At 38.6% G+C, this 25,878-nt stretch overlaps 1 protein-coding gene across 10 annotated transcripts in view; it reads left to right on the forward strand.

Annotated features, from left to right (window-relative positions):
- The window catches only part of PDE4D (phosphodiesterase 4D), a 1,483,850-nt gene that overhangs the window by 1,421,703 nt on the left and 36,269 nt on the right, over window positions 1-25,878 (forward strand). For 9 of the 10 annotated variants that reach the window (XM_032334877.1, XM_032334875.1, XM_032334876.1 and 6 more), the window contains one exon: window positions 4,545-4,657. In XM_032334877.1, coding sequence (XP_032190768.1) covers window positions 4,545-4,657 — 113 coding nt within the window. Of the gene's footprint in view, window positions 1-3,580; window positions 4,459-4,544; window positions 4,658-25,878 lie in introns of those variants that run through there. The other variant, XM_032334885.1, reaches the window with a different exon arrangement.

The following is a 25,878-nucleotide window of genomic DNA, read 5'->3' on the forward strand; positions in this document are numbered from 1 at the left end:
ACTCAGGAAGTAACTAGCTCGAAGCAATACATGGTGAAATAGGAATCATTTTTCTCTAGTTCTATCTACTTTAGGCTTTATTAACTCCATCCTTAGGAACAAAGAGGGAATTTTGGTGGGAATTAGGATGGGAAAAGCTGGAATCGGTTAGGAAGATATATATTTAAGTATTTGCTCTTTGAAGGCATTTAATGAAGTTTTTTTTTCTTTTTCTCTTTTTTAATTTTAAGAAAAACTTGAATCAACTTTTAATTTTTATGTATTTTCTAAGTAAGTGTAAGCAAATGGTGCTCAAAGTAAGTGATTTTGTACCTGTTCTCTTCATTTATACCAGTAGGCCTGTCTAGAAATTATGACTAAGTTATATTGACCTTTAATCATTCAAATACTGGCCAAAAAAAAAGAAAGAAAGAAAGAAAGAAAGAAAGAAAGAAAAGAAAAGAAAAGAGAGAGAGAGAGAGAAACCAATATCCACACAATTACACATGGATCCTTTTATCTCAATGGTCAGTGTTGCTATAAGTGGTGGATAAGAGTAATTGGCTGAACATTTCCCAAGAAAATGACCTCAACCTCTAACTAACTGCTGTGGCTGGAGGAGATTACTTTTTTCCTTTTCAAAGGGAAGCTGCTGCTTCAGCATCTTCTCCGGGAGCCCCTGGCAGCAGTTCAGGCCATGTGTCAGGGGAATCCTTGATCGCATCACAATGACGGAAGCCAAGTGCTGGCCTGCAAGAATTGAGGACTGTTTGTTCACAGAAGATCCTGAGCAGAAACAGGGGTGTTACATAGTTCAAGGGTGCCTCGACAAAACCTGACACTGCTGTAGGAGGGCTCAAGTTATTTCTCATTTGCTGTTCCACAACCCTCTCCTAGTTTTTATGGGATTTCAGTTGTTGCTTGGGCATTTTTCTCCCTTGTAGTTCCTTGACTTAGCAAGATTTTGGACAGTTGAAAAAAAAAAAAAAGAGTTTTTGTATACTATTTTCAAGTAGTGCCACAGTGAATACTCTCTGGGGGTAAAGCGTTTTGTTAATGATTGCAGTACGTGTTCTTGGTAAAATCCAAAATTAAACTAGGTCACTGTTTTTGTTCTGGTGCCATCAATGACATTTAGGTGTGCTGTTTGGTGTAGTGACTCAATTTCCTGTAGGAAAGCTGGCAAGTCCACACTGAGGTTTTTTTAGTGGGGATGAGAAGGTCAGTTACTTGATGTCTTAGAGCATTTAGGGTTAAAATTCCTAAAAGTTAAACTTTAATAATGATCCTAAAAAACTGTGGCCAGCCATATTGCCTCTAAACCTCAGAATTTGGGAAAAACAGTATTCTCAGTTCTGTACTAACATCAGCAAAAATTCTTTATTTGAACAACAGTTTTATAGAACAAATCTCTTTACTCCGTCAGTAAATATTTTCTTGCTTATTGGTATGTAGATGTGTTTGGGTCCCTGTTTTTCCATTCTCCAGATTTATACAATACATGTAGAGGTAGTTAGAACTTAAAATACATGTGTGTACCAAATCATTATTGTAGGCAAATGCTGATTGTTAAAATGGGTACTCTATGATTTAGATACAAAGTAGATCTTCTGAAATAAGTTATCCTTCTTGTTGCTATACTGCCTTCTTAAAGTCAAGCTTTGTATTTAAATATAGAATGTCTTAAAGCATTGAAACGTTCCTGAATTTCTACCCCTTTTACAATTAAGAAGTAAATACTGGAATATAATATGTAGTGCCACATCCGGATAAGTCCAAGGCCTGTATTTCTGAGAAGTTTGAGAAGTTGGTGAAGATGGGGAGATTACTTATACTGGGGAGCTCCCTTTGGGGCTGAGACTTTAAAGGCTTGGAATGCAGGGAGAGGAACATGGAAAGCCAAGCCTTAGAGGTATGGAGAAGGGATTCCTGGCTTCTGTATGTACCCAGTGACTGGAAAGATGGCAGTGAACACATCCTAGGCACAATGGTTTTGCATCTATAACCTACTAGATGTGCTTGCTACTGACAACTTAAATAACCCAAAACAAGTTAATTTCCTCTTAAAGTGTCCTACATCCTTATTTTATACAGTAGAGGGAAAAAAGCAAAAAGAAAACAAAACCATACAGTAAATGTGCTATCATTTCAACCAGGTTACTCTGTACTTACATATGGAAGGTATTGGGTAAAATGAAAATGTGTTATGATCATAGACTTAATTATTGTTTGCAATCCTTAGTGTATTGGATTACAAGGGACTTTCTACATTACATCATTGTGTAATGTTTCCATTTTTAAAAGAATCATACTATATTTTTATATTCTCATAATCAGGGAAAGGCTATGCAGATAAAACATTTTATACTTATTGTCTTAAATTATCTTTAAGGTTGTTACTTTGGGGGGGAAGGCCCAATCTTACTCTTTAATTTACCTGGCAAGGTTTGGCAGCTGTTGGTTCACCTAGAGTATATATTTACAGAGATTGCTGCAGAAAAGAAAAAGGAAAAAAAGTGGCAGATTTAAACATAGAGTCCCCAAAATGAATACCAAACAGTTCAAGAATCCTTGATAACAATGAGTCATGTGGCTCATGTAACAAATACTTTGAAAGTTATTCTAACTTCTACAAATTTTATGTAAAAACCTATCTGGTAAATCCCTGGGAACCTGAGATTCAGTCTGTGAAATTCTTTGTTGTGCCACTGATCATTTATGGAGTCTAAATTTCAAGGGTAGTGTTTCTTCTCCTCCAAGACCTGTAGATTTGAAGACCAAAGGATCTCTCAACTTCATGTAAGCTTTTCAATGTATTCTTTTTAAATGACAATAACCAAGTTTTATAAGATGGGGCTCTTCAGAGTTTGGATTATTTTCCTCTCTGAACGTTTTGTTCATCCACTTGCTAATGTAGTGAAGTTCTTGCAGTTGATCCTTTTATGTAGAGTGCCCGTGGTCCCCAGGGTCAGCTTTTGTAAATGGAACCAGCTTCCATACCATGCCTTTTGGATATTGTCTTTTCATTTTCTCACGTTTGTAGTTTATTCTGCATATGGTGGGCAGAAACACCCTTCCAGACTTTTTCCTTTGGCATCACAGGACCATCGTGGTCTCTGATTTGCAATTCCACAGACGAAGGAAGCACGTATGTAGGACATGTGTCAAGTGCCTATCCTACGTGGTGCATTCACATTGCTGCTCCTTTAAGAGAACTCTTAGACAATTCCGAATGTGAAAATACAGCATATTGTCAAATCTGTAAATTCAAAAGACTTCAATGTTGTTTTTGTTTGCTTGTTTATGTCCACCGCAACATTTAGAAATCTGGTACTTAGCAGAGGCCGGGTTGAGTCTGGTTTTAATAGAAATGATTCTATTCCCACAACCGCCCTGTCCCCTTGAAGTAGGTAAATTCTAAATCCTCAGAAACGAAGACTCAAAAGCCCTAACACCCGAACCCACAGAAACGGTTGCTCAGGTCCTGAATAACCGTGTTTGCGCCGCCCGTCTGGCTCTCCCGCGAAACCCCGCGGGGAGCAACGGACAGTGAATATGCTGAGACTTGGGCAGTCGGGGCCACCGGGAGGGGCGCGCTGGGTCCCCGCGGGGCAGGTGCGCGGTCGCGCGCGCGCGCGTGCGCGCCAGGTCCCGCCTGAGCCCCACAGCGGGCGTGACCCCCGGTGGCGGGCGCTCCACGCCGGGTTTTGGGCCGCTCTCCTCGCGCAGCCCCACGGCAGCCCCACAGATAGACGCGCTCGCGCCCGCGCCTCCCGGGCTCGACTTCAAAGCGAGCGACACCGGGCAGCGCGGGGTGATGCCCGGGCGAGGCGGTGGGGCGGTCGGGGCTGGGGCTTCGGGGAAGGCGGCGGCGGGGGGCGCGGGGGGCGCGGGCGGGCCTTGGCAGTTGGCAGGCGCCTTGTAAAGGAGCTGAGGAGGGGCCAGGCAGCGGCGAGGGGCGTGAGGGGGAGTGTTCCCGGAAAGCCGCGGCGATGGAGCCGCGCTGCGCCGGGCGCCGGAGGAGTTGAGAAAGAAAACAGGAAACGTGGTGGCCGCGCACCCGGCCGCGGCTGATTCATTCGCGTCGTGAGAAGGCTCGGCAGGCGGCTAGCGGAGCGGGCGCTGGGACGCGGCTCGGCCCGGCCGGCGACAAAATTAGGCCGTGGACCAGGCGCTCCGTCCGCGGGGTTGGCCCCGAGGCGCGCGCTGCCCTCTTCGCCCGCCTCCCGGGCTGGCCCTGGGGACCGCCGCACCGTCGAAAAGTCGCACCGTGGGGTTTTTGTCTGTGTCTCCGTATAAAAGTTGGCTTGCCGCACTTCGTGCGCCCTCCCTGGACGCGGAACTGAGACGCCAAGCTGGAGAAACCGTGCTACCCCGAGGCCGGCCGCCCCGCTAGCTGAGCCCCCAGCGCCGTGCCGGGCTCGGCACTATGAAGAAGCAGCCCTCATGTGCGGGCACCGGGCATCCGAGCATGGCGGGGTATGGCAGGATGGCCCCCTTTGAACTCGTTGGCGGCACCGTGAAGCGCTTGAGAACTGAGTCCCCCTTTCCCTATCTCTTCGCAGAGGAGGCCTACCAGAAACTGGCCAGCGAGACCCTGGAGGAGCTGGACTGGTGTCTGGACCAGCTAGAGACCCTGCAGACCAGGCACTCCGTCAGTGAGATGGCCTCCAACAAGGTAAGCCCTGGCTCTGCCTGTCACCAACGCCCCTAGACTGCTGATTCCCACGCTGGTGAAGCTGCCAGCCCCTGTGGCCCCGAGAAACACGTACAGATTGTGTCACACTGCATGTTGGCTCTTTTACTCCCTTGGAGGGAGGTTCCTGACTCTGTGCCTTCCCTGTCTCTTACATTCACTCCAGATAAATTAGACATTTTGCAAAAGCAACTTTGACATAGTTTGATTACAGCACCCCCCGAGCCACAGTGAGTGGGGATTTTTTTTTTTTTCCTTTGGGATGGGGGAGTGGGCTTGTCAGTGACACTTTGCCCTTGCAGCAGAAACCCAAGCGGGGCCGTGGGCATTGCATGCTTAAGGGTATTCTTGGGTTTCCCAGTTGGAAATAAGAGTTGGTGGAGGTCAATGCAATCTCTTGGATGTCACCACATAACCGCACTCATGCTCAGTAGAGCTCACTGAACTTGGAACCTTAACTCTTACTTATCTAGATGTTAGGGTACATTGTAAGAACTGAGCCTTTTTATGTTCCCTTAGCCTAACGTGTCCACAGGAAATATCAAGAAAGTTAGAAAGTTCATTATGATCATACCTTTGTTTTCATGAATCTTGGAGAGAAGTCCAGTTTTCTGAGGTCATTTAGTATGTTTCAGTGGGTCATTTGTGCCATATATACTGAAGTGCTGGCCTTGGTGGTCGGTGGAGTTTTGGGGGACTGAGAAGTAACCTTCAGCCTCAGATAGCCTTAAAGCAAGGTATAGTGTTGTCTATTGTCTATAGTGTTGTCTGTAGTGTTACTGTATTTTTTGGAATTTCTGTTCTTTTTGTCTTTAGTTATGTAAGGAAATAATTGGGATTATGTATGTTTTTAATGAATGTTGGGCTGAGAGGATAGGGAAAGAGGCACATTCATGTTGGATGCAGATCACTGGGGGATTCAACCAGTAAAAACTGGTAACTGGGTGGCAGTTCCTAATAGTTGCCTCTTAAAGATATTTAAATATTGTGGGCACCTATTTACAAGGTCAGGAAGGTTATACCATTTTACAGTTTATCTGTGTGCACATATTTTTAATATGTGTGATGCTTTTTCTTGGCTTATTATAGTTTTTATCCCACCCATTTCCCCCCACCCTCAACTATCAGTTTTCTAAAATACCATAGCATATCAGCCACTTGATTGTCTTATCTGTTGACAGTGCTTACATAGATTGCATTGTTTTCGAAGTGAGAAGTTAGCTTCAAATAGAATAAAAGGGACTCCTCACACACTGTCAACAGGCACTAACTTACCCATAAGTACACCGACCTAACCCAAATGCACGCTTGGGATCAGATCTCGGTTTTTTGTTTGTTTTGTTTTTCTGATTTTTGTCATTTCGGCCTCATTTTGAAATCTGGTATGGCTCCTTATCAAAATAATTCATCATTGGGCTCTCACTTCCTGCTCTGCCATCAGGTGCCATTGTTTTCATCTGGATAGCAAAGTCTTAGTTCATTGATTAATTTCATGGAACAGTAATTTTTAAAAATAATTTGATTGATAATAGCAGTAGGCTGTGCTGAGTTTCTTCAATGTACTACATGCTGAATGGGACCATTCTGCAGTGGGATTGTGTTCTTAATTTTCTTGTCTGGTTAATACTGTGTAAAAAAGAAGAGCAGAATCAGAAGGCACCTAAAGGGATATATACACATTTCAAGATGATCTGATAGTAGTTGTTCAGAGAAAGGAACCTAAGCAGCTATAATTACTTTCTCCAGAAATCCATACTCTTAATGATGAGACCTATGTTTGAATTTAAAAATTAACATGAAATCTAATAATGTATCCTAAATGATGTTAACTGTCAAGCAATTGGTTTATATATACTTTAAGATTTAAAAAAAAAAATAAAGCTTTATGTCACAGTAATTGATCAAAATGATTTCTTTCTTTAATGGCACCAAGTAAGACAGGATTTTTTAAAAATCTCCATTGTGAAGGCACCCAATTAAACTTTGAGTTGATTTACAGATTTAGTAGAGAAGGTGCATTTATTTGGTTGAAGAGAAATGTAGGTTAAGTGAGAAAAGACTTTTTAAAAAGATAGTGATTCTAGGGGCGCCTGGGTGGCTCAGTGGGTTAAAGCGTTTGCCTTCAGCTCAGGTCATGATCCCAGGATTCTGGGATCAAGCCCTGCATCAAGCCCCGCATTGGGCTCTCTGCTCGGCAGGGAGCCTGCTTCCTCCTCTCTCTCTCTGCCTGCCTCTCAGCCTACTTGTGATTTCTGTCTGTCAAATAAATAAATAAAATCTTTAAAAAAAAAAAAAAAGATGGTGATTCTAGCTGTTTTTGTCTTGTGGTTGAAAGATTATTGACAAGACACTTATTTTTAACATTAAAAAAAAAAACAACTTGGCTGAAACTGTTGCTTAAACTTCTAATTTCTAAGCTATACATTTCCTTTTTTTTAAACCCATTCATTTTTACAAGAATGCTAAACTCCTGTAACTTTTTATAGGTGAAATTTTAGGATTAGCATAGAAGGAAAAGAAAGCTCTTCTGCTTTCATAACGAGGGCACATAAGCTGGAAACTGAGTGGGAGCAGCTGATCTGAAGGTCCTCGTGAGTGATGCCCAACCTAAGTCTGAACTAGAATTATAATGACTTGCAACACATCTTTGAGGATGAATTAATACCTCTGAAACATTGCTTTCTGGTTATGTTTTATTGCTGTCCATTATTTTTACATGTACTTGTTTGAACCAGCCAGTATTTTCAGGTTATTCTCTTTCTACCTTTGAAAAATCATAACATCTTTACGTGTTCTTCCCACTTGAGGTTTTTTTTTTTTTAATTTAATAGTATAATGTAACATAATAAAAATACTAGTAAGGTCATGATTTTTAAGTGATTATGGAGAGGAAATAATTATTAGGGATATAGATTTGGGTATTAGGAAGAGGGAAATTGATTCCTTCAACCCATTTAACCATTTGAGTTAATAGATTATTTGTGTTTTTGAAAATCTTAATTAAAGGAATTCAAATTATTAGCTGTTGCAAAATGATGCTTTAGAAGTAACTACCTTTATTTCCTGACTGACATTGTAATGTGCATAATACTTATTGATGCTACTAAGGCAGGAAAATTATAGAATTCTTAGATAAAGCCAACATGGACTGTAATATATGTAGGATGCTTGTACCAAGTAGGGTTAAGTGACTCCAGATGGCATTTAATTTGAGTGATTAAATCTACAGCACTTACCCTCGTAAGCACATTAATCTCCCTGAGATTTGTACAGATTTCCTTAGAACCTTATTGCTACAGTTGAAGGAAGTTTTGGTAAGGTTTCAAAGCTTTGCAAGTAGGCAGACCTGGAAGTTAAATCTTGGTTTTTTTTCCTTGGTTGCTGAGTTATATTAGAAAAATGAATTCAGGGGCACCTGGGTGGATCAGTGGGTTAAAGCCTCTGCCTTCAGCTCTGGTCATGGTCCCAGGGTCCTGGGATTGAGCCCCACATTGGGCTCTCTGCTCGGCGGGGAGCCTGCTTCCCCCTCTCTCTCTGCCTGCTTCTCTGCCTACTTGTGATCTCTGTCAAATAAATAAATAAAATCTTGAAAAAGAAAAAGAAAAATGAATTCAACTTTTTAAGCTTTAGTTTCCTTAGCATAAGATGAGCACAATAATACCCATTTTGAAAGATCAATGTAAGAGTTTGAAAGAATATATATAAAGAGGTATCTAATAAAAACTTGTGATAGTAAGCATTATACCTGGTGTTACTGGTATAACTGAGATTTAGGTCAAACTTCATTGATAGTCTTCTTGGCTAACATACTTTTTTTTTTTTTAACCATTCAGTTGTAATTTTTGCTTGACTTTTTATGTTCATTGGTTGTTACAGTGCAGTCCTTAGATAACAGTCTTTAGTATACATCTCTGTATTATGAAAAAAAGCTTATATTTACACAATTTTTGGTATAATACAGATAGAAACATTTTGAACTTCCAATTAGTTTAGACTTTTCTTAAATTCCAGTGACAGAATTCCAGACAGAGGTGCTAAATACTTTCTGTGTTTTATTCTAAAAGTGAAAACACAGCACTTATTAATTCTTGGAATATGCTCAGCATAGTGTGGGATTGGTTAGGACATCTTCATTCTTTTGTACAGAATTTACAAAGCTAAAATACCTTTTTAAACTGTTTTTAATGTAAAGTAGTTTCACAGTGCAGTGTTTTTGGCTACCTTCTCTCAAAGAAAGTAAGTTGAGGATGTGAGGTGGACAGGCCAGGAGTCGAAGCCTCAGGACTTTAAAAAATTATGCCTTGGAGAGGTGCCTGCATAGCTCAGTCAGTTGGCTCGGGATTTTGGCTGAGGTCATGATGTCGTGATTGTGAGATCAAGACCTGCACTGGGCTCCACGATCAGCAGAGAGTCTGCTTAAGGTTCTCTCTCTCCCTCTGCCCCTTCCTGCCTCTAAAATAAATAAATTAATGTTCAAAAAGGCAAAAAAAGATTCTGCTGTGGAGCCCTGTCACTTTATCCTCTTGTGACCTAATAACACATATTTCACCAGGCCTTCAGAGTGAGTGCAGTGATTTTTAAAGAGAAAACAAAATCCTTTTGATTTTTTCCTAAAATATACCACTATAAAAATATATTTTGTCTCTCTCTCATCTGGGGGCACTTTCGAGGCTTGGCATTGCTGGAAACTGCCATGCTTCAAGTGGCAACTCTCATGAAGTTAGGATTCAAGCATCCCTCCAAGAGACTTCAGGCTTTTCTTTAGTTAATGCTAGCTACACATCAGCCAACCTAACAGATGTGGTCTTGACTTTTTTATGGAATTTATTTTGTCTATTTACTTATTAACCAACATCTCTATCGTGGTTTTTGTTGCCTATAAATTAATTGCTCTTCTGGGTGCTTGTTCTCTGTTCTTCCTCCTCTGCTCCCCCTGGTGCTCTTGAATAGTCAGTGCATCCATAAAGTAAAACTAGAGCTTTCTGTGACTGCTCATTCTGTTTCTTCTGGACAAGACAGGTGCTGGAATGAATAGAAAATGTTCATAGGAGTGATTAAATCATAAAATATTTCAGCATTACAAGGCTGTAACTCTCAGAACGGAAATAACTGTTTAACAAAGAAAGCTAAGAAAGAAGCTGTAGTTGGAAAAGCATTTTAATTTTATGGAAAACAAATTGCAAATAACCCTTATTTTCTGCATTAAAATATTAAAACTTACTGATAAAGTCATGAAAGAATTTTTAAGAGTTAACATGAGGAAAACAAAATATCTTCTCTAACCATAGAAACTCAACTTACTGATGTTTTGAGTTTGCGGTTTGCTTTTTCATCCACTTAATAAAAGCAGATTTGGCAAGGATTTAGGTGGTTTACATATAGTGCCTTAAAGTTAATATGGAGAGTTGAGAATGCTTGTTTTTATGATCACATTAGAAAAAAAAATGCTTTTTTTGCTTTTATTTTAAATAATAACAAAGTAGGAAATACTTTTTGAAAATTTTCATTTTTCATTGAAGAGTAAAGCCTTGACTTTAACTTAATAAAACACTAAGCATTAAAACAAATCTTAATTTTTTGTCTCTCTTGTCATCAGCACAGTTGTCATGTCAGTATTTGTGGCAGTAAGTTTCAATATGTCTAACATTTAATTATCCAAAACTTCTAATTGTTGTGATTCAGTGAATTAGTCATTATTACAGAAATCACTCTCAGTTATTACATTTTTATTTCATTATAGGGTAGTGTGACTTTGGTCTGAGAGCATAATGAACTAAGTCCTTTTTTTAAAATTTCTAAACAAGAAGCTTGGGAAGCTTGGCCAAGATAAAATAGTATTTTTCTAAATGTTATGGACAGATTAAACAAACTTTTTTCCCAAATAACATGGGTAATAGATAATGCTGTTGTTCAATTTAAAAAGATTTCCATGATAGTCACATAGATTATAGCTATTACTTAAAATATACATATATGGCCTATGTGAAATGTTGATAATGTCATGATTTTCAGATTATTCCTCAAGTATGTAGAAGCTGATTTTCTCATTTTTAGAAATAGCCCAGCCCTTTTAAACTGCAAATAACTAGGGTTTATTTTATGATGGTCTAGTTCTGCTGGGGCTTTTGCGTTGTACTTTGTGCTTGTGATAGTTTAATTGGCCCAACTAGTCTGAGATCTTTCTAGGTGATAGAGAGATGGGTAGCCCTTTATTTTAATATTCACACTGGTCCTAAAAGACATTTTAAGAATGTGTTTCCTTTTATTCACTGTGACTGGGAATGGGGAGGGGATATTTGCTTAAGCAACAAACAATTCTGCTGTGTTCATTAGGAAATCAATTACATTGGATTCCCAACTGTAGTAGTAATATGACTCTTTAAAAGAAAACTTGCTCTTTAATGAAGTATTTTTAATTATTATTATTGTTTACTATCCTGACCTTTTGGTTATTGTTTGGCCATACTTGGTATATGAGGAGGATGTATGGTACTTACTCCTTGGCTTGAATGTGTATACCAGCAAAGCTTCTGGCAGCTTTGTAGAATGGAAAGAGTAGAGTTCTTTCTTTCTTTCTTTCTTTCTTTCTTTTTTTTTTTAAAGGAAACTTGGTTTCAAATTTCAGCTCTGCTGCTTCCCACCTAGTATTTGGGGCAACAGGCATCACCTCTCTAATTCTCAATTTCCTCATTGAAAGGTTGTTGAGAACATTAGATATAATGTATGCAAAGCTCAGTCTGGTGCGTAACACATACTTAGTGCTCAATAAATAACATGTAATTTATTCTATGCCTAAGATATACTGAATAAGAGAGATAAAGAAAAACTCTGTGTCATATACTCCTTGCAGTGTAAGAACATAATATTTCTTAGAAGAAAAACATGACCTTAATTGTTGCTCAAACTTTTTTGTTTCTGTGTTTATTGTATATGGTACACATTGAGAGTTTTTATTTAGAGTATTTTTTAAATGCAAATACCTATCTGAGTGCTTCATCTTCTGTAAGGGTATTTAAGAAATCATAGATTTGGTGTCCTACTTATATTTTTTTCTAATATACATTTTAAAAATACACATTAAAATTAAAATGTAGCAAGGTGAAAAAATGTTCATCCATATAACACCTTGAAGCATTTTGCTTACCACTGGTAGATACTGAGTATACTTATGGATATATTAAAGCAGTAGCAAGAATAACTTCAGGAGTCATTTTTAATCAGAAAAATGTGTTTATTTTAAACAACCTATGGTTTTCTTTCTCACTCCTAATGGGACCTCCGCACTGGAGGAGAAAATACCAAATTTCCCCAGCAGAAATCTCCCATTCATTAGACATTCATTCCTCAGGCAGAATGGTGTATAGATTTGTAGTACCCTTCTGTAACAAGACTGCCTGAGTTGGAGTCTCTTTCTACCCCTTGCTAGATGTAAATTGGAGAGCTTACCATCTGAGCCTCAGTTTCTTCATCTGTTAAATAAATATGTTAAATCGTTAAATATGATGATTTCATTAATTAAAAGACAGTAATTGTCTAGACAGTCAGGAACATAGATGTTCAGTAATATTAAGTCCTTTATTTCCATCCATAAAGGAATAGCATTTTTCTTTTCTTATTTTCTGAAGTGAGGGCTAGAGAAGGTGTTTGCCCATCCTGATAGCCACACTTTTGAAGATCTTTTAAGAGGGAACTATGGCCTAGTGATGTTGAAGTAAACCAAAGACTACTGTTGGAATGTTTCATTGGCTCTTCTCTCACTCAGGGACTTTTCAAGGAGTGTAACTGTTTTCTTTGTGTAACTTTACACTAAAGTTCATCAAACTGACCTAAAGTTTTATCAGGATATCTAAAACTCCCTAAGCTGTTTCTAGGAAAACATAGAACATTAAACAATAGTCTAACCTGTTTTTATCATAAATAAATAAATATATATATATATATATATATCCCGGGCAACTGGGTAGCTTAGTTGGTCAAGCAAGCATCTGCTTTCAGCTCAGGGTTCTGGGATTGAGCCCTGCCTCTGCTCTGCAGAGAGCCTGCTTCTCCTTCTATCCCTGCTTGTGCTCTCTAGCTCTCTTTCTGTGTCTCTCCAATAAATAAATAAAATCTTTTAAAAAAATTAGATTAAAAATAAATGACTACATCCTGATTACTCCTGTGAATGAGACTGAAAATAACCTAGGCACACGATCTTTCATTAATTTTTTTTCTGTCCGTCATATATATTATTTGTTAGAAATGTGAAGCCTATTTGAGAATGTGTAAGCTTAGCATTAATATTTAATGTTAAGAAAATCCTGTTAAGGACACAGCCTCCCATTGCACCTCTCAACATCTTAGCCATCTAGTATATGCATAAATATTTCCTTGCTCTATCAACTGTGAAAGCCTAAAGAAACAGTACCCCAGTAGCAATGAACACAACCCAGCACCTTCATCTTCGTTGAATTCCTTGGAAAATATTTGATATTTGGAGTGGGGCAGGAGATGGGGAAGGAGCAGTTTGTAGTGCCAGAAGGTAAGGAAGTACTCAAACCAAACCCCGCTGTTGAAGGGAATATATCAGTGGGACACAAGAGCAAACTGAAGGAGCTTCCATTTACTGAAGCTGAAACTGTTTGATCCAGAAAGTAAACGAGGGGCGCTTGGGTTGGTTAAACTGGGACTCAGTTGGTTAAGCAACTGCCTTCGGCTTAGGTCATGATCCTGGACTCCCGGGATCCAGTCCCGCATTGCAGGGAGCCTGCTTCTCCCTCTGACCTTCTTCCCTCTCATGGTCTCTCTCACTTTTTCTCTCTCTCAAATAAATAAATAAAATATTTTTAAAAAAAAAGTAAATGAGCATTGGATTCTAACCCAAAATAAAAAAATAAATACTCTTGTGTTAATACTGATATAATTTATTGAATGAATAAATAAATAAATGGGGGAGATTAGAGAAATCTCTTGTGTACTAAATTTCACATAATTTATGTATATACTCTGCTCTCAAGGAAGGAGAGCAAAACTTTCTCCTCCTGAAGTGTGGGCTGTACATATTGACTTCCTTCCAAAAAGCCAATATGGAAAGAGGGGAAAAAAATGACTCTGTAGTAGAGAAACCTAACACACACATACTACCTCAGCCAGGTCACTGAAGTCAACATCCACAGTGGTATGCCAGATTGTAATAGTGTATACCCTTGATATGCTCTGAAGAAAATGGTTCTTTACATCTGTGGTTTTCTTACCAAAAACATGCAACCCTACTCTAACCATAAGAAAAACATCAGATAATTCCTAGGTAAGGAACATTTTACAAAATATCTGACTAGGTCTCTTCAGAACCATCAAAGTTAACAAAACATAAGAAAATTGGAGAAACTGTTAGAACAAGGAGGAACCTAAGTTACTAAATGTAACACAAGATCATGGATAGCCTCCTGGACCAAAAAAATAGTATTAGGTGAAAACTAAGGAAATCTGAATAAAGTGTGGATTGCAGTTAATAATAATGCATCAGTGTTGATTCTGCAATTGTGACAAATGTATCATATTAATGTAGTGTTACTGAGAGGGGAAACTGGTTATGGGGCATATGGGAATCCTCCCTACTTATCTTTACAATTTTTCTGTAAAGCTAAGACATTTCTGAAATTATTTATATATATATATATATATATATATATATATATATATATATATATATATATATATTTTTTTTTTTTTAGGACAGAAAAAACTTCATGGAGGAGACAGCATTTCAAATAGGCCTTAAAGTGTGCTCGCTTCAGCAGCACATATACAAATAGGCCTTAAAGGATGGTTAAGATTTGTTTAGTATATATATTAAATATATTATATATATTATATATAATATATACATTTATAAATATATTATATATATTAAATATATTATATATATATATTTGTTTAGTATATATATTAAACAAATCTTAACCATCCTTTAAGGCCTATTTGAAATGCTGTCTCCTCCATGTTTTTTCTGTCCTCTCCTCGCCCTTGTTTCCCATGCCCTCCTCCCCTGATTAGGTGTCATGTCTTTCTCCTTTGACCTTCCACAGGACTATTTGTAGATCTCTTAACTCTAAATACTGTATTTTGTTTCTTTGTTTTACTGGTATTTTGTTGTAGACTAGATTGTTAGTCTTACTCATTTTTCCAGCACCCATAGGGTTGGACACAAAGCCTTGTTAAGTAGGCACTCAATAAATACTGGGTGAATTGTATGAATGGTATTATGGTCCTTACAATGCAGCTTTAAGTGTTTTTGCCTTGAGTATTATAGGAACCATTACTGATAATTCTCAGGCACTAAGAGTAATTTTACTCTTTTAAGCTCTAAAATCCCTCAAAGTTCTTCTTTTATGGGTAATAGCTTCAGTTTTACTGTTTGTCACACCCTTTGCAAAGAAGTTACTGAACATTTGGTCAAAGAACTGAAGAAATTTTCCAGACTGATGTTGTTTAAGTCCGAATGTAAATTAATAAAATGAAAATATAATCTGTCCCTGCCTACCACGCAGTTTTTGGTAGTTTTGGTGGTATTTAGCATGGTCAGTATTTGAAAGCATTGGTACTCTCATCCTGAAGCTTTGTTTTAGAACTAAAAAAGTTTAAAGTAATCACTTGTCGAACTTACCTAGTTTGAGTTAAAAGATGAGGCCCAAAACTTGTCCAGGTCCACCTGGGCAGCTAGAAATCTCCTGACTTATGTGGTTCACTTTCTGGAGGGTCTCAGCATCGTTTGGGTACATGTATGCAGACTTTCTTTTAAATCATATTCATAATTGCGGAAGGGTGACTATACTTTTTTAAAAATTTGAATGTATTAACAGACTATAGGCCATATTTCTGATAAGCATATGAGTTTAATAACTTTAAATTTTAAAAAGTGAGTTTTTTACCCAGCCATTAGGAGTATTGATGAGACCCCCTATGTGGCTTGTAGCTCAAACCTAGTATGTATCAATATATTATTTTGTATTTGGTCACATGGTTTAATACCTGATGAATGATGTTGGTTAATGTAAATGCCATTTCTCATCTTGGATTGATTGACTCAGAGTCTGTGCATTAGGGATGATGCCTTGCAAGAAAGGTGGTATGTTTTGTTTTGTTTTTCCTTGCTAAGAATCCTAATTATTTCCACTTAAGAGTTTCAGCAAAGAGTTCTGCTTATCCAATTATGTCTCAAAAATTTTAGCATTTTTGAGTTTATGACTCAGACTAGTCTCATCTCATTTAAATTAAGAGTTTATAGTGCACAAAGGCCATAAACTGTTCTCTCTCCTCCGTACCTATTTTAGCAACAACATTCTTCTGTAAGTTGGTTCCAACTAAAAAATGACATTTCTGAGTAATTTCTCTGCTAGCCTGGGAAGAAAGGATGTGTTTGTTGGCTTTTGCCTGTTAGGGGGTATTCTGTGCAGTTTTACCCAGGGCGTGCTTGGGTTTCGGTCAACATCTCTAGTCTGCTGTGCTGTAATCCCGTAGCAGCAGACTCTGGCTTTTATTACTGGCAAGCAGTGTGCTGTGCAGACATAGGCACCATAATAGGAAACACCTCGGCCTGTCATAAACAGGCCTAGAGAGTGGAAGGCACAGGCCTGACAGGGACGTGTCCATAGCAACTGGGCAAAGATGAGCGAGGCTGCCACCATGGAATAAATGTGGGCTGATAGTTGCCTTCCTCATTTCAGAAAAGATCCAGCTGATTTTAAGGCTGCTTGCCACTGTTGGTATAGCATGTTTCTGTTACTTGGTTTTTGTGTTAGACCTAAATATGAATAAAGACATCTTAAAAAATACTTTCTGAAATGTTTTCCTTTTGTTTTTCTCTTTAATTTTGCCTGACATCCGGTGCAGACCCACTAGAGAGAAAGAACAGACATTTCATTGCAATGGGAAATTATTAAAAAACATATACAAGAGTAAAATAATCAGGTGTCTATTTTAAGAGTCATGAATTATACTAATATTCAGAATTACAAAGAAAAGAGCATTTCTCAGTAAGTTGACTTTCCATTGTTTATGTTTCTTACATAGAGTTCAGGTTTTAGAAAAGGAGTACATTCTTTGACCAAAAAAAGTTTCTATTTTATGTTGGCTGTTTTTTTTTTTTTAAGCTTCAGAAAAATAATGAACTACAACTTTAACAATGATGGGCTTTGTCAACAAGAACTTAGGAAGATAAATTTCAAAATTGGCAGGGCTTTACCAGTTTGTAGTTAAGAGATAAAATGCTGTCATGGGTGCTTTAAATATTTATGGGTATCATTTCTCTATTTGTAAGGCAGCCTTATTTCACAAAAGAGGTCAAAGACTTCAAAGAATGAAAAAAGCTGTAATTCTGTTAAAAGACTATGCAGAAATTAGGTTTAGGAGACCTGAGTTTGAACTTTTTTGTTTGTTTGTTTTTGAGAGATTTGCTCAAAGGTTTTCCTAAATTAGGTATCCAGTGGATATTTTGCTGATTTGTTCCTACCCCTTTTAAAATAAGCACTGGTCCTCTTGTGTTCTTTTTTTTTTTTTTTAAAGATTTTATTTATTTATTTGACAGAGAGAGATCACAAGTAGGCAGAGAGGCAGAGAGAGAGAGAGGAGGAAGCAGGCTCCCTGCTGAGCAGAGAGCCCGATGCGGGACTCGATCCCAGGACCCTGAGATCATGACCTGAGCTGAAGGCAGCGGCTTAACCCACTGAGCCACCCAGGCGCCCTCTTTTTTTTATTTTGAATATTTCAAGTCTGTTTCAATAATATGCTCTAGATAAGAATGAAACTAACATTATCTTTGGCATAAACTTTGATTTTGTTCTTTGTTTTCTTAATCATATATTATCAGCATAGTCTTTGAGATCTCCATAAGGGTAAGTGATAATTAGGTTTCAAGAAATCCTTGGAATGTTTTACTAGAAATATCCTAATTTCTTTACTATACCTCAGGAAAAGATTAGTTTTTCTCCTGGAAGATACTGTTTAGGCCTAAATCTTAATTTTTCCTCTACAGTGTTAATGAGCAGTAGAATGATGAAAGGGTACATTGTAGAAGAAACAAAACAGAGGGCGCCTGGGTGGCTCAGTGGATTAAGCGGCTGCCTTCGGCTCGGGTCATGATCTCAGGGTCCTGGGATCGAGTCCCACATTGGGCTGTCTGCTCAGCAGGGAGCCTGTTTCCCTCTCTCTCTCTCTGCCTGCCTCTCTGCCTACTTGTGATCTCTTTCTGTCAAATAAATAAATAAAATCTTTAAAAAAAAAAAAAAAGAAAAGAAACAAAACAGAGAGCTTACATCATTACAGACTGAGAGCAGTTTGTTCTCTCAAAAGTAAAACTGAGTGGAAAGATCAATAACTTTTTGCCCCTTGGCTTTATTGTCAATGTAACATTTTAATATCCCTTTGTTATGTATGAGCAGTCTTTGGCTACAAGTGGTCAGGAAACTCTGGTATATAACTTAATTTCTGATAAAAGGCCTGAATCTCATGTTCTCTCCACTTAATACCTTAAATCTCTAACTTAGTCCCAGAAACAATAGACTGCATGCTAAAGCAGTATATCTCGTTTTTTAAAAAATTTTATTTATTTATTTGACAGAGATCACAAGCAGGCAGAGAGGCAGGCAGTGGGGGTGGGGGGGAAGACTCCCCGCTGAGCAGAGAGCCCAATATGGGGCTTCATCCCAGAACCCTGAGATCATGACCTCAGCCAAAGGCAGAGGTTTAACCCACTGAGCCACCCAGGTGCCCCAATAGTACATCTCATATTTAAAGATGAAAAACTGAGGCTTGGTTAGATTTGTACAAGATCAATGTGCCTCTTAGTACATATAAAGACAATTGTTCTTCCGAATGTGACATCTGGAGGGGAAGATGGGGAAATAGAAAAACAAGTATTTTTTCTGAGGCTACATTTTCAAAATATGTCCTAATATAATTTTTTAATAAGCACTAAATTCCAAAACAGTAAGAACAGTTTCAGCAAAATAGGATTCCTAGAGGGGACTTCTATAGTGAAGCTTATTCTGCTTGCCTTGTTCTCTGTCATGTCAGGATAGGTAGTCAGGACCTAGTTTCCTTCTCCCAAGGAAGAGTGTGTTGGTGACACAGATAGCATTTTAGGTTGGGAGTGAACCCAGCAGGCAGGTAGTTAACAGAGCACAGATATCAAAGGAAGGGTAACAGGGTTAGTGGGATGAGAAGACCAATTGGCAAAAGCAGATCTGAGACCCTGAGCTGGCAAAGGATTTGGAGAGGATGTGGTACAACTGGACGGGATGAAGCTGGACTGATGGTGGGGAATGTGGAAGCAGAAGGTATGGGATAAACTCAGGGAAGGGGTAAGCAGGTGTCAGGATTTTTAAAATAATCTGTTACTGTGAGATTGCCTTGGAGGTCTGTTTTTTGGGGGCAAAATGGAGAAAAGGCAGAAAGCACTCATGGATAGAGTGAGGAATGAAGATTGAAGGAAAGAAAGCTAGAAAGACATGACTTTTTGGATAGTGAGAAGAGGAAGGAGAGATAAGGAAGAAAGAGCAATCTCAGACTGGGCTCCCCCAGATAAGGGCTTTCCTTGGCTAGTGGCAGAATGATGAGTTCATGTTCCTGACCTCTTTCCACCACAGGGTGAAATCTGGTCGGAATGAGCCTTTGGGACAGACTTGAAAAAAAAAAAAGAAATCCCTGTGTGTCCGGGTGAGGGTGTGAATGTTTAAGGGAGGACAGTCAGCTGTGGGGAGAGGGATTGGGGCAAATAATTGGAGAGGGCAGATTTACAGATGAAGTGTACTCCATGAGGCTAGAGTCTTTTTTAGCACCAGTAGCTGGCATCCTTTTCTTCACCTGTTGCCTCCTTGAGTCATAGCCCAGTAGCAGCATGGGTGGATTGTCACATCCAATGTTGGGCCATTCACTAAGGAACCAGCTGCCTGGAAATGAGGACGTGGGACAACAAAGTACAAGCTGGAACCGGGTGAAGAAAGACTGTCAAAATAAGTATAGATTAGTTCAGTCTTGTATACTGAAGGTTACTAGATGCCAAAAGAGTAAAGTGGAACAGAATAGCAGGTGACAGTGTGAATCTTTATTTTAAAATTCAGCTGTAAATCTCTTAAATTCCAGTGAGCTTAGCAATTCCTCTTCTGTATTACCTCACACTAGAGTTGGAACCTTGAATAATTGCTCTCTGAACCCATTTTCTCTGTAAATCGGGACTAAAATATCTATCTTAGAGGCTTTTTGTAAGAATTAGATGAGAACATATCTAAAGTGCGTGGAGTGGTACACACACCTAATAGGCACATAAAATGGCCTATCTTTAGTAGGGATGGGGGTTGGAACTATTTATAAACTTAAAAGGTGAACTTTATATGCTGCCATATAGGTAACCCAATGCAACTAGAGCTTGAATCATCAAGCCTGGGCAAAAGGACTCACAGAGTGTGCCTTTGAAATCCTGATACCCAGTCATGGTGATTTATGGGACCTCCCTAGCTGGCATATGTGATGGCGCACTGAGTTTGTTTGCTTTAGTTTTAGCTCAGATACCTAGCACTCTGTGATAGCATATTTTTATTTACACACTCACTGACCACTTAATTATGATTACCTTGAAAGAGTATGTATGAAAGTAGCCATGAAAGAAACTCTTATAAGAGTTGTGAGGGTCTCATGTAGATCTTCATTCCACTAGGTCTAAAAATCGGGGCAGCACCTATGCTTCACTTCTCCCCCACCTTGGACAACCTTCGGGACCCCTCCAAATGATTTTTTTGATTCTGTGAAACACTGAGATTATGATTATTAAAAGAGTGTCAGATATCAATCATATCAGGTAACTAGGTATTTATTCTTGGGGAAAATAGAAATTAGAACCAAAAATAGACTCTTTAATCATGGCATGGATTTAAAATGACAATCCAGCTACGAAACTGAGAAGTGGATGAAATTATCTTGAACCTAGTTTCAGCCCATGGTGCGATCTTAGTCATAGATCCGACACTTGCCATAGCAGAGGAAGAACAAATTCCCCATCCACGTAGTTATTCTAAGAGTTGAAAGTGAGTCAATGAATAGGTGATTGATTCCTTTCCATTGTCTTCTTACTCTCAGCTGTTTTGCAGAAAAACCATACTTTAGTATGCTTACTGAAAGTTGTGGGTTTTATTTTTTGTTTTTTTTGGTTTTTTACTTTTTTAATTCCAAACATCCCTAGAGGTGAAAGAGATTTGTGAGATCAGCTTGTTTACCTACTTTATTTTAAGATGAGGTAGCAAGGTACAGAAGAGTTGAAGTGACCTGGAACAAAATAATACTGTGTTTCTTTTGTTAAGGACTTTTTTTTGTGGCAAATAAAAATTTTTTGTTGCTAGACATAAGACCCAAGTTTGGGTCTTTATTGACATAATCACTTCTGAATGAAATTTTTAGGTTTTTTTTTTTTTTTTTAAATTTTTGTTTGATCCTTAACCATTTCTAGACCAGATAACATTTTCATGTGGCAAATACATCAGTAGGAAGTTTTTTGTTGGTTGTTTTTGTTTTTGTTTTTTTTTTTTTTTTGGTACCATTTGTTTCAGATAATCACAATCCAGTATTTAAGCTTTCACTAAGGGATCTTTGTTTTTGCCTACTTACTGTAGGACATATATCTGCTTTAAAGGCTTTTAGAGACAAAACAAGATTTTTGCATGTGTGTTTGTATTCAAATAGACAACCAGATAGCTAGATAGATAAGAAAGAAAGGCAAATTTATATTAAAAATACAACTAGTCACATAAGCAAACTTATTGTGTGTTAATGAAATAAGAGTAGTGCATGGTATTCTGGTCCTCTGGAGAAGTGTAGAATGCGTTCATCACTGAGGACCAGAATGAATGGGAAACATCCCAGAAAAAAAGTGTTACTTAAGCTAGATCTTGAACATGGAGAATTCACATGGGTTGCTAACAAAGAAAGAGATGGGATCTTGGGAGTTAGATGAAGCAGGGTAGGATGGGGCATTATTGTGGTTTTAGTTTTATTGTGTGTTTGTGGGAGGGGGCATGTAGTGGGTGTTTTGTAAGAATGAGCCTGCCTGGAACAGGAAATCTAAGGTTGGGAACTAAGACAGGTCTGAGAAATGTGAACTTGGGGCCACAGTAAAGAGTGCCTTCAATGCCAGACTAAGCCATTTTCACATTATCTTCTAAGTCCTGAAGAACCCTTGCATTTTATTTTAAGGAAAATTAAAAAATAATAATTCTATAAATATAAATCTTGTGATGGGTCTAGATCTATAGAGGGGAAATAGTGAAAGCCAGAAGGGTCTGTTAGAAAATTAGGCAAGTAAGTGATGGGGGCCTGTTACAGGATGGGTGAAAGGAGAGTAATGGGTGAGAGGAGGACCGTGCGGGGTGACGGGGTATGCCAGATTTGGTGGAGCAGGACTGCAGTGAAGAACAAGAAAGTACAGGGGCGCCTGGGTGGCTCAGTGGGTTAAAGCCTCTGCCTTCAGCTCAGGTCATGATCCCAGGGTCCTGGGATCGAGCCCCACATCGGGCTCTCTGCTCTGCAGGGAGCCTGCTTCCTCCTCTCTCTCTCTCTGCCTGCCTCTCTTCCTACTTGTGATCTCTGTCTGTCAAATAAATAAATAAAATCTTAAAAAAAAAAAAAAAAAAAAAAGAACAAGAAAGTACAAACTTCTGAGCACAAACAATAGAAAAGATGTTAGTTGGAAAATTAGAAAGAGAATCCGATTTGAGCGTGGAGTGAAAGATAGCAGTGAAATTTTTAGACATGAAATTGAGGTAGGACCTGTATCAAAGGGAAAACTCCTTGTAGGCCTTCAGTTGTCAGGACGGGATTTCTGGTAGTAGGACAGGACCCTACCTGGGAGTTGCCTGTGCAGAGTTGGTAGTTACGACTTTAGGGCTCCTCTGTAAAATGGGAATAATACTGGTCCTCATAGGGTTGTTACTAGAAATAAATGAAATAATGCCAGAAAAGTATTCAGCACTGTCCTTGGCACATTGTAGACCCTCAACAAATGTTAGCTTTTATTTTTGACTGTGGGTTTTAGGGAAGACAATTTTGTGAATTATTACAACTGTGTCTTCTGGAAGCAGTATAAAAGCCATTTGTATGGTGTGTTTCTTCAGTATCCCAAGTGGGCGTTCTTATGTCCTAATTCACATCCTTGCTTTTCTGCCTGTTAGGGGAAAGTGAGAGCCCAAGCTATAATTACTCATGTTTAGCTGTTGATCACTGTTTATATGACCTAGTTTTTTTTTTTTTCTTTTTTTACACAAAAGGTTGAGAATATTTATTGCTCTTCTGTTTACTGCAACTTCTGTAAGGTCCCTGAGCCATATTTTGTTTTCCTTTGCTGGGTCCAGAATCAAATCAGTTTTAAGGGGTTTATAAGACCTTTTGAAAAATGGTATTAGCTTAATGCAAGCTAATGATTATTACTCAGTATTAGCACAGCATTTTAAAACTACTTTCACTCAAAGAGGAATAGACTTATGCAGCAATAGAAGAAATACAGAAGTGGATTATTATTTATGAAAACTCGTAGGTCTCCTGCCTGTGTAGGTTGGACTAAATGTCTTCAGTGGAGATTTCCAACTTGGATATATTTCATAGAATCACAGAATTATGGTGTGTTTGATGATCCTATTTCACCCAACATGTGATTGACTCATTATCTGCTAGGGCATTTGATTCACATGTAGAAAGTTAAGTACAGCAGAGTTTTTGGTTTGTGGCGGGGAGGGTTTCCTCAACAGAAAAATAAACTTCATGTATTTAAATTTTCTTGCACTTGACTCCTATAACTCTTCTGGCGCTTTGCTTACATCTTCTAAATCTGTGCTTCCCCCAGTCTTCTCCATCTCAGCAAATGGCACAAACATCCATCCAGGTCACATGCTGATCATACCAGAAGTCTAGGGGCTGATTCTTCCCTTCTCTTCACTTGCAGGGTTCAGTTCATCAAGTCTGGTCAGCTCTCCTCTCCTCTTCTGTCTGCTCTGCCCCTCTATAAAGTATTCTCCACAAAGACAACCTTTTAAAATGTAAATCACAGGGCACCTGGGTGGCTCAGTGGGTTAAGCCTCTGCCTTCAGCTCAGGTCATGATCTCAGGGTCCCAGGATTGAGTCCCACATCGGGCTCTCTGCTCAGCAGGGAGCCTGCTTCCTCCTCTCTCTCTCTGTCTGCCTCTCTGCCTACTTCTGATCTCTCTGTCAAATAAATTTTAAAAAATAATAAAAAATAAAAATAAAGGGATGCCTGGGTGGCTCAGTTGGTTAAGCAGCTGCCTTCGGCTCAGGTCATGATCCCAGTGTCCTGGGATAGAGTCCCACATCGGACTCCTTGCTCAGCAGGGATCCTGCTTCTCCCTCTGCCTCCGCCTGCCTGTGCTCGCTTTCTTGCTCTCCCTCTCTCTGAAAAATAAATAAATAAAATCTTAAAAAAGAAATAAAATTAAAAAATAAAATAAAAAATAGAAATAAAATAAAAATAAATAAATAAAATGTAAATCACACCACAGAACTCGGAATAACTATTCTAAAACAATTCCTTATCTGATACTTTAAAGTCTTTTGCTTTCCACAAGAATTATTGATATTATTTTCTATTTTTATTTTCCTGTTTGGTTTTACTTGTTAATAAATGGGAAGAAAGCAAAGAGGTAGTAGAATAAGTTTGAAAAGATTAGATTAAACAAAATAAAACAGGGTTATATTTTATGGTCCTTGGAAAAACCTTTAATATGCTAATGTACACAGTCTCCCAAGAAGGGTAGCACTATGTCAAAAGTTTATTTGACACTGGATGTCTTCTTTGAGAATTATCACATCAGACTGCTGTTTTTTATAACACATTCTGAAAACTGCTGCCTTAGACAAAAACCCATCATAATAGATAGGGGGAAAGAGACTATATTGAGTACAGGGAGGCAGATTTATACTGACTATAAGGAGAACAGGCTACCAACCAATGATTCAGGAAAAAAAATAATAAAACTATGAAAAGTGATGGAAGGATTCAAAAAGAATACAGCAGCTGGGACTATTGAGTTTTCTGCAAACAGCTCTTCCTGCTTTATTGGATATTTCTATCTCCAGCAGCTGGCACTGTGCTTGGCCTAGAGTGAACATATAATAAGTATCTGTTGACTCTTCATCAATGAATGAATAAAGGTGGCCCAGGATCACCATTAAATCATTAAGTTAATTAAGGTCAGTTTGGTTTATTTAAGAAAACAGGAAAATACCTAAAGTAATTTAGGAAATGTTTCCTTCCAAAGAATTAAAAGTATAATATGAATACTTATGAGAATACTTCAGCTATTATTATATTGCCTAAATGCTTTGTAGAACTGGGAATTTACCATATATTGCATTATTCAAAGCTAACTTGGACCTTATAGACAAACATATGCCTATTTGAGATATAATGGTGGAGCTCTTAGAGTAAAAATGTTATTTTACTGTATATAATTTTGCTTGTGGTTGTTTTCTGTTTATTTTTTGTTTGTTTGTCTTTAGCGAGAGGGTGAGGAGGGAGGGGCAGAGAAACTGGGAGAGAGAGAATCCCAAGCAGGATCCACAACCAGAAACACCATGCCCAACACAGGGCTCAATCCCACCACCCGGAGACCAGGACCTGAGCAGAAATCAAGTCAGATACTTAACTGACTGAGCCACTCAGGCACTTGAGATTTTTGTTTCATTTCTCCTTATGCAAAGTTAAGCAAATTTGGAATTAAAGTAATTGGGTAACATTTTTTTAAAAGATTTTATTCATTTATTTGAGACAGAGTGCGTGACGGTGCAGGAGCAGGGTGAGAGTTGGGGTGAGGGGGAGAGGGAGAAGGAGACTCCCCACCTAGAGGGGAGCCTGATGTGGGTCTCCATCCCGGGACTCTGGGATCATGACATGAATAAAAAGGAAGATGCTTAACCAATTGAGCCATGCAGGCACCCCAGCCCAATATTATTTTTTGAAGTCAAGTTTTGAGGTAAAATTTACATATGCCTAAGTCCACTTAAGAAGTCTACTTTTTAGATCTAGTGGAGTGCATTTTGGCAAATGTATACAATAAGATAACTACCACCATAATCTATAGAATAGTTTCATTACTCAAAAAGAGTTTTCATGCTCCTTTTGTACTCATTCTCCTTCCCCTACTACCAATCACTGGCAATCAGTGATCTT

This window comes from Mustela erminea, chromosome 3 (assembly GCF_009829155.1).
Source record: "Mustela erminea isolate mMusErm1 chromosome 3, mMusErm1.Pri, whole genome shotgun sequence".
Classification (NCBI taxonomy): domain Eukaryota; kingdom Metazoa; phylum Chordata; class Mammalia; order Carnivora; family Mustelidae; genus Mustela; species Mustela erminea.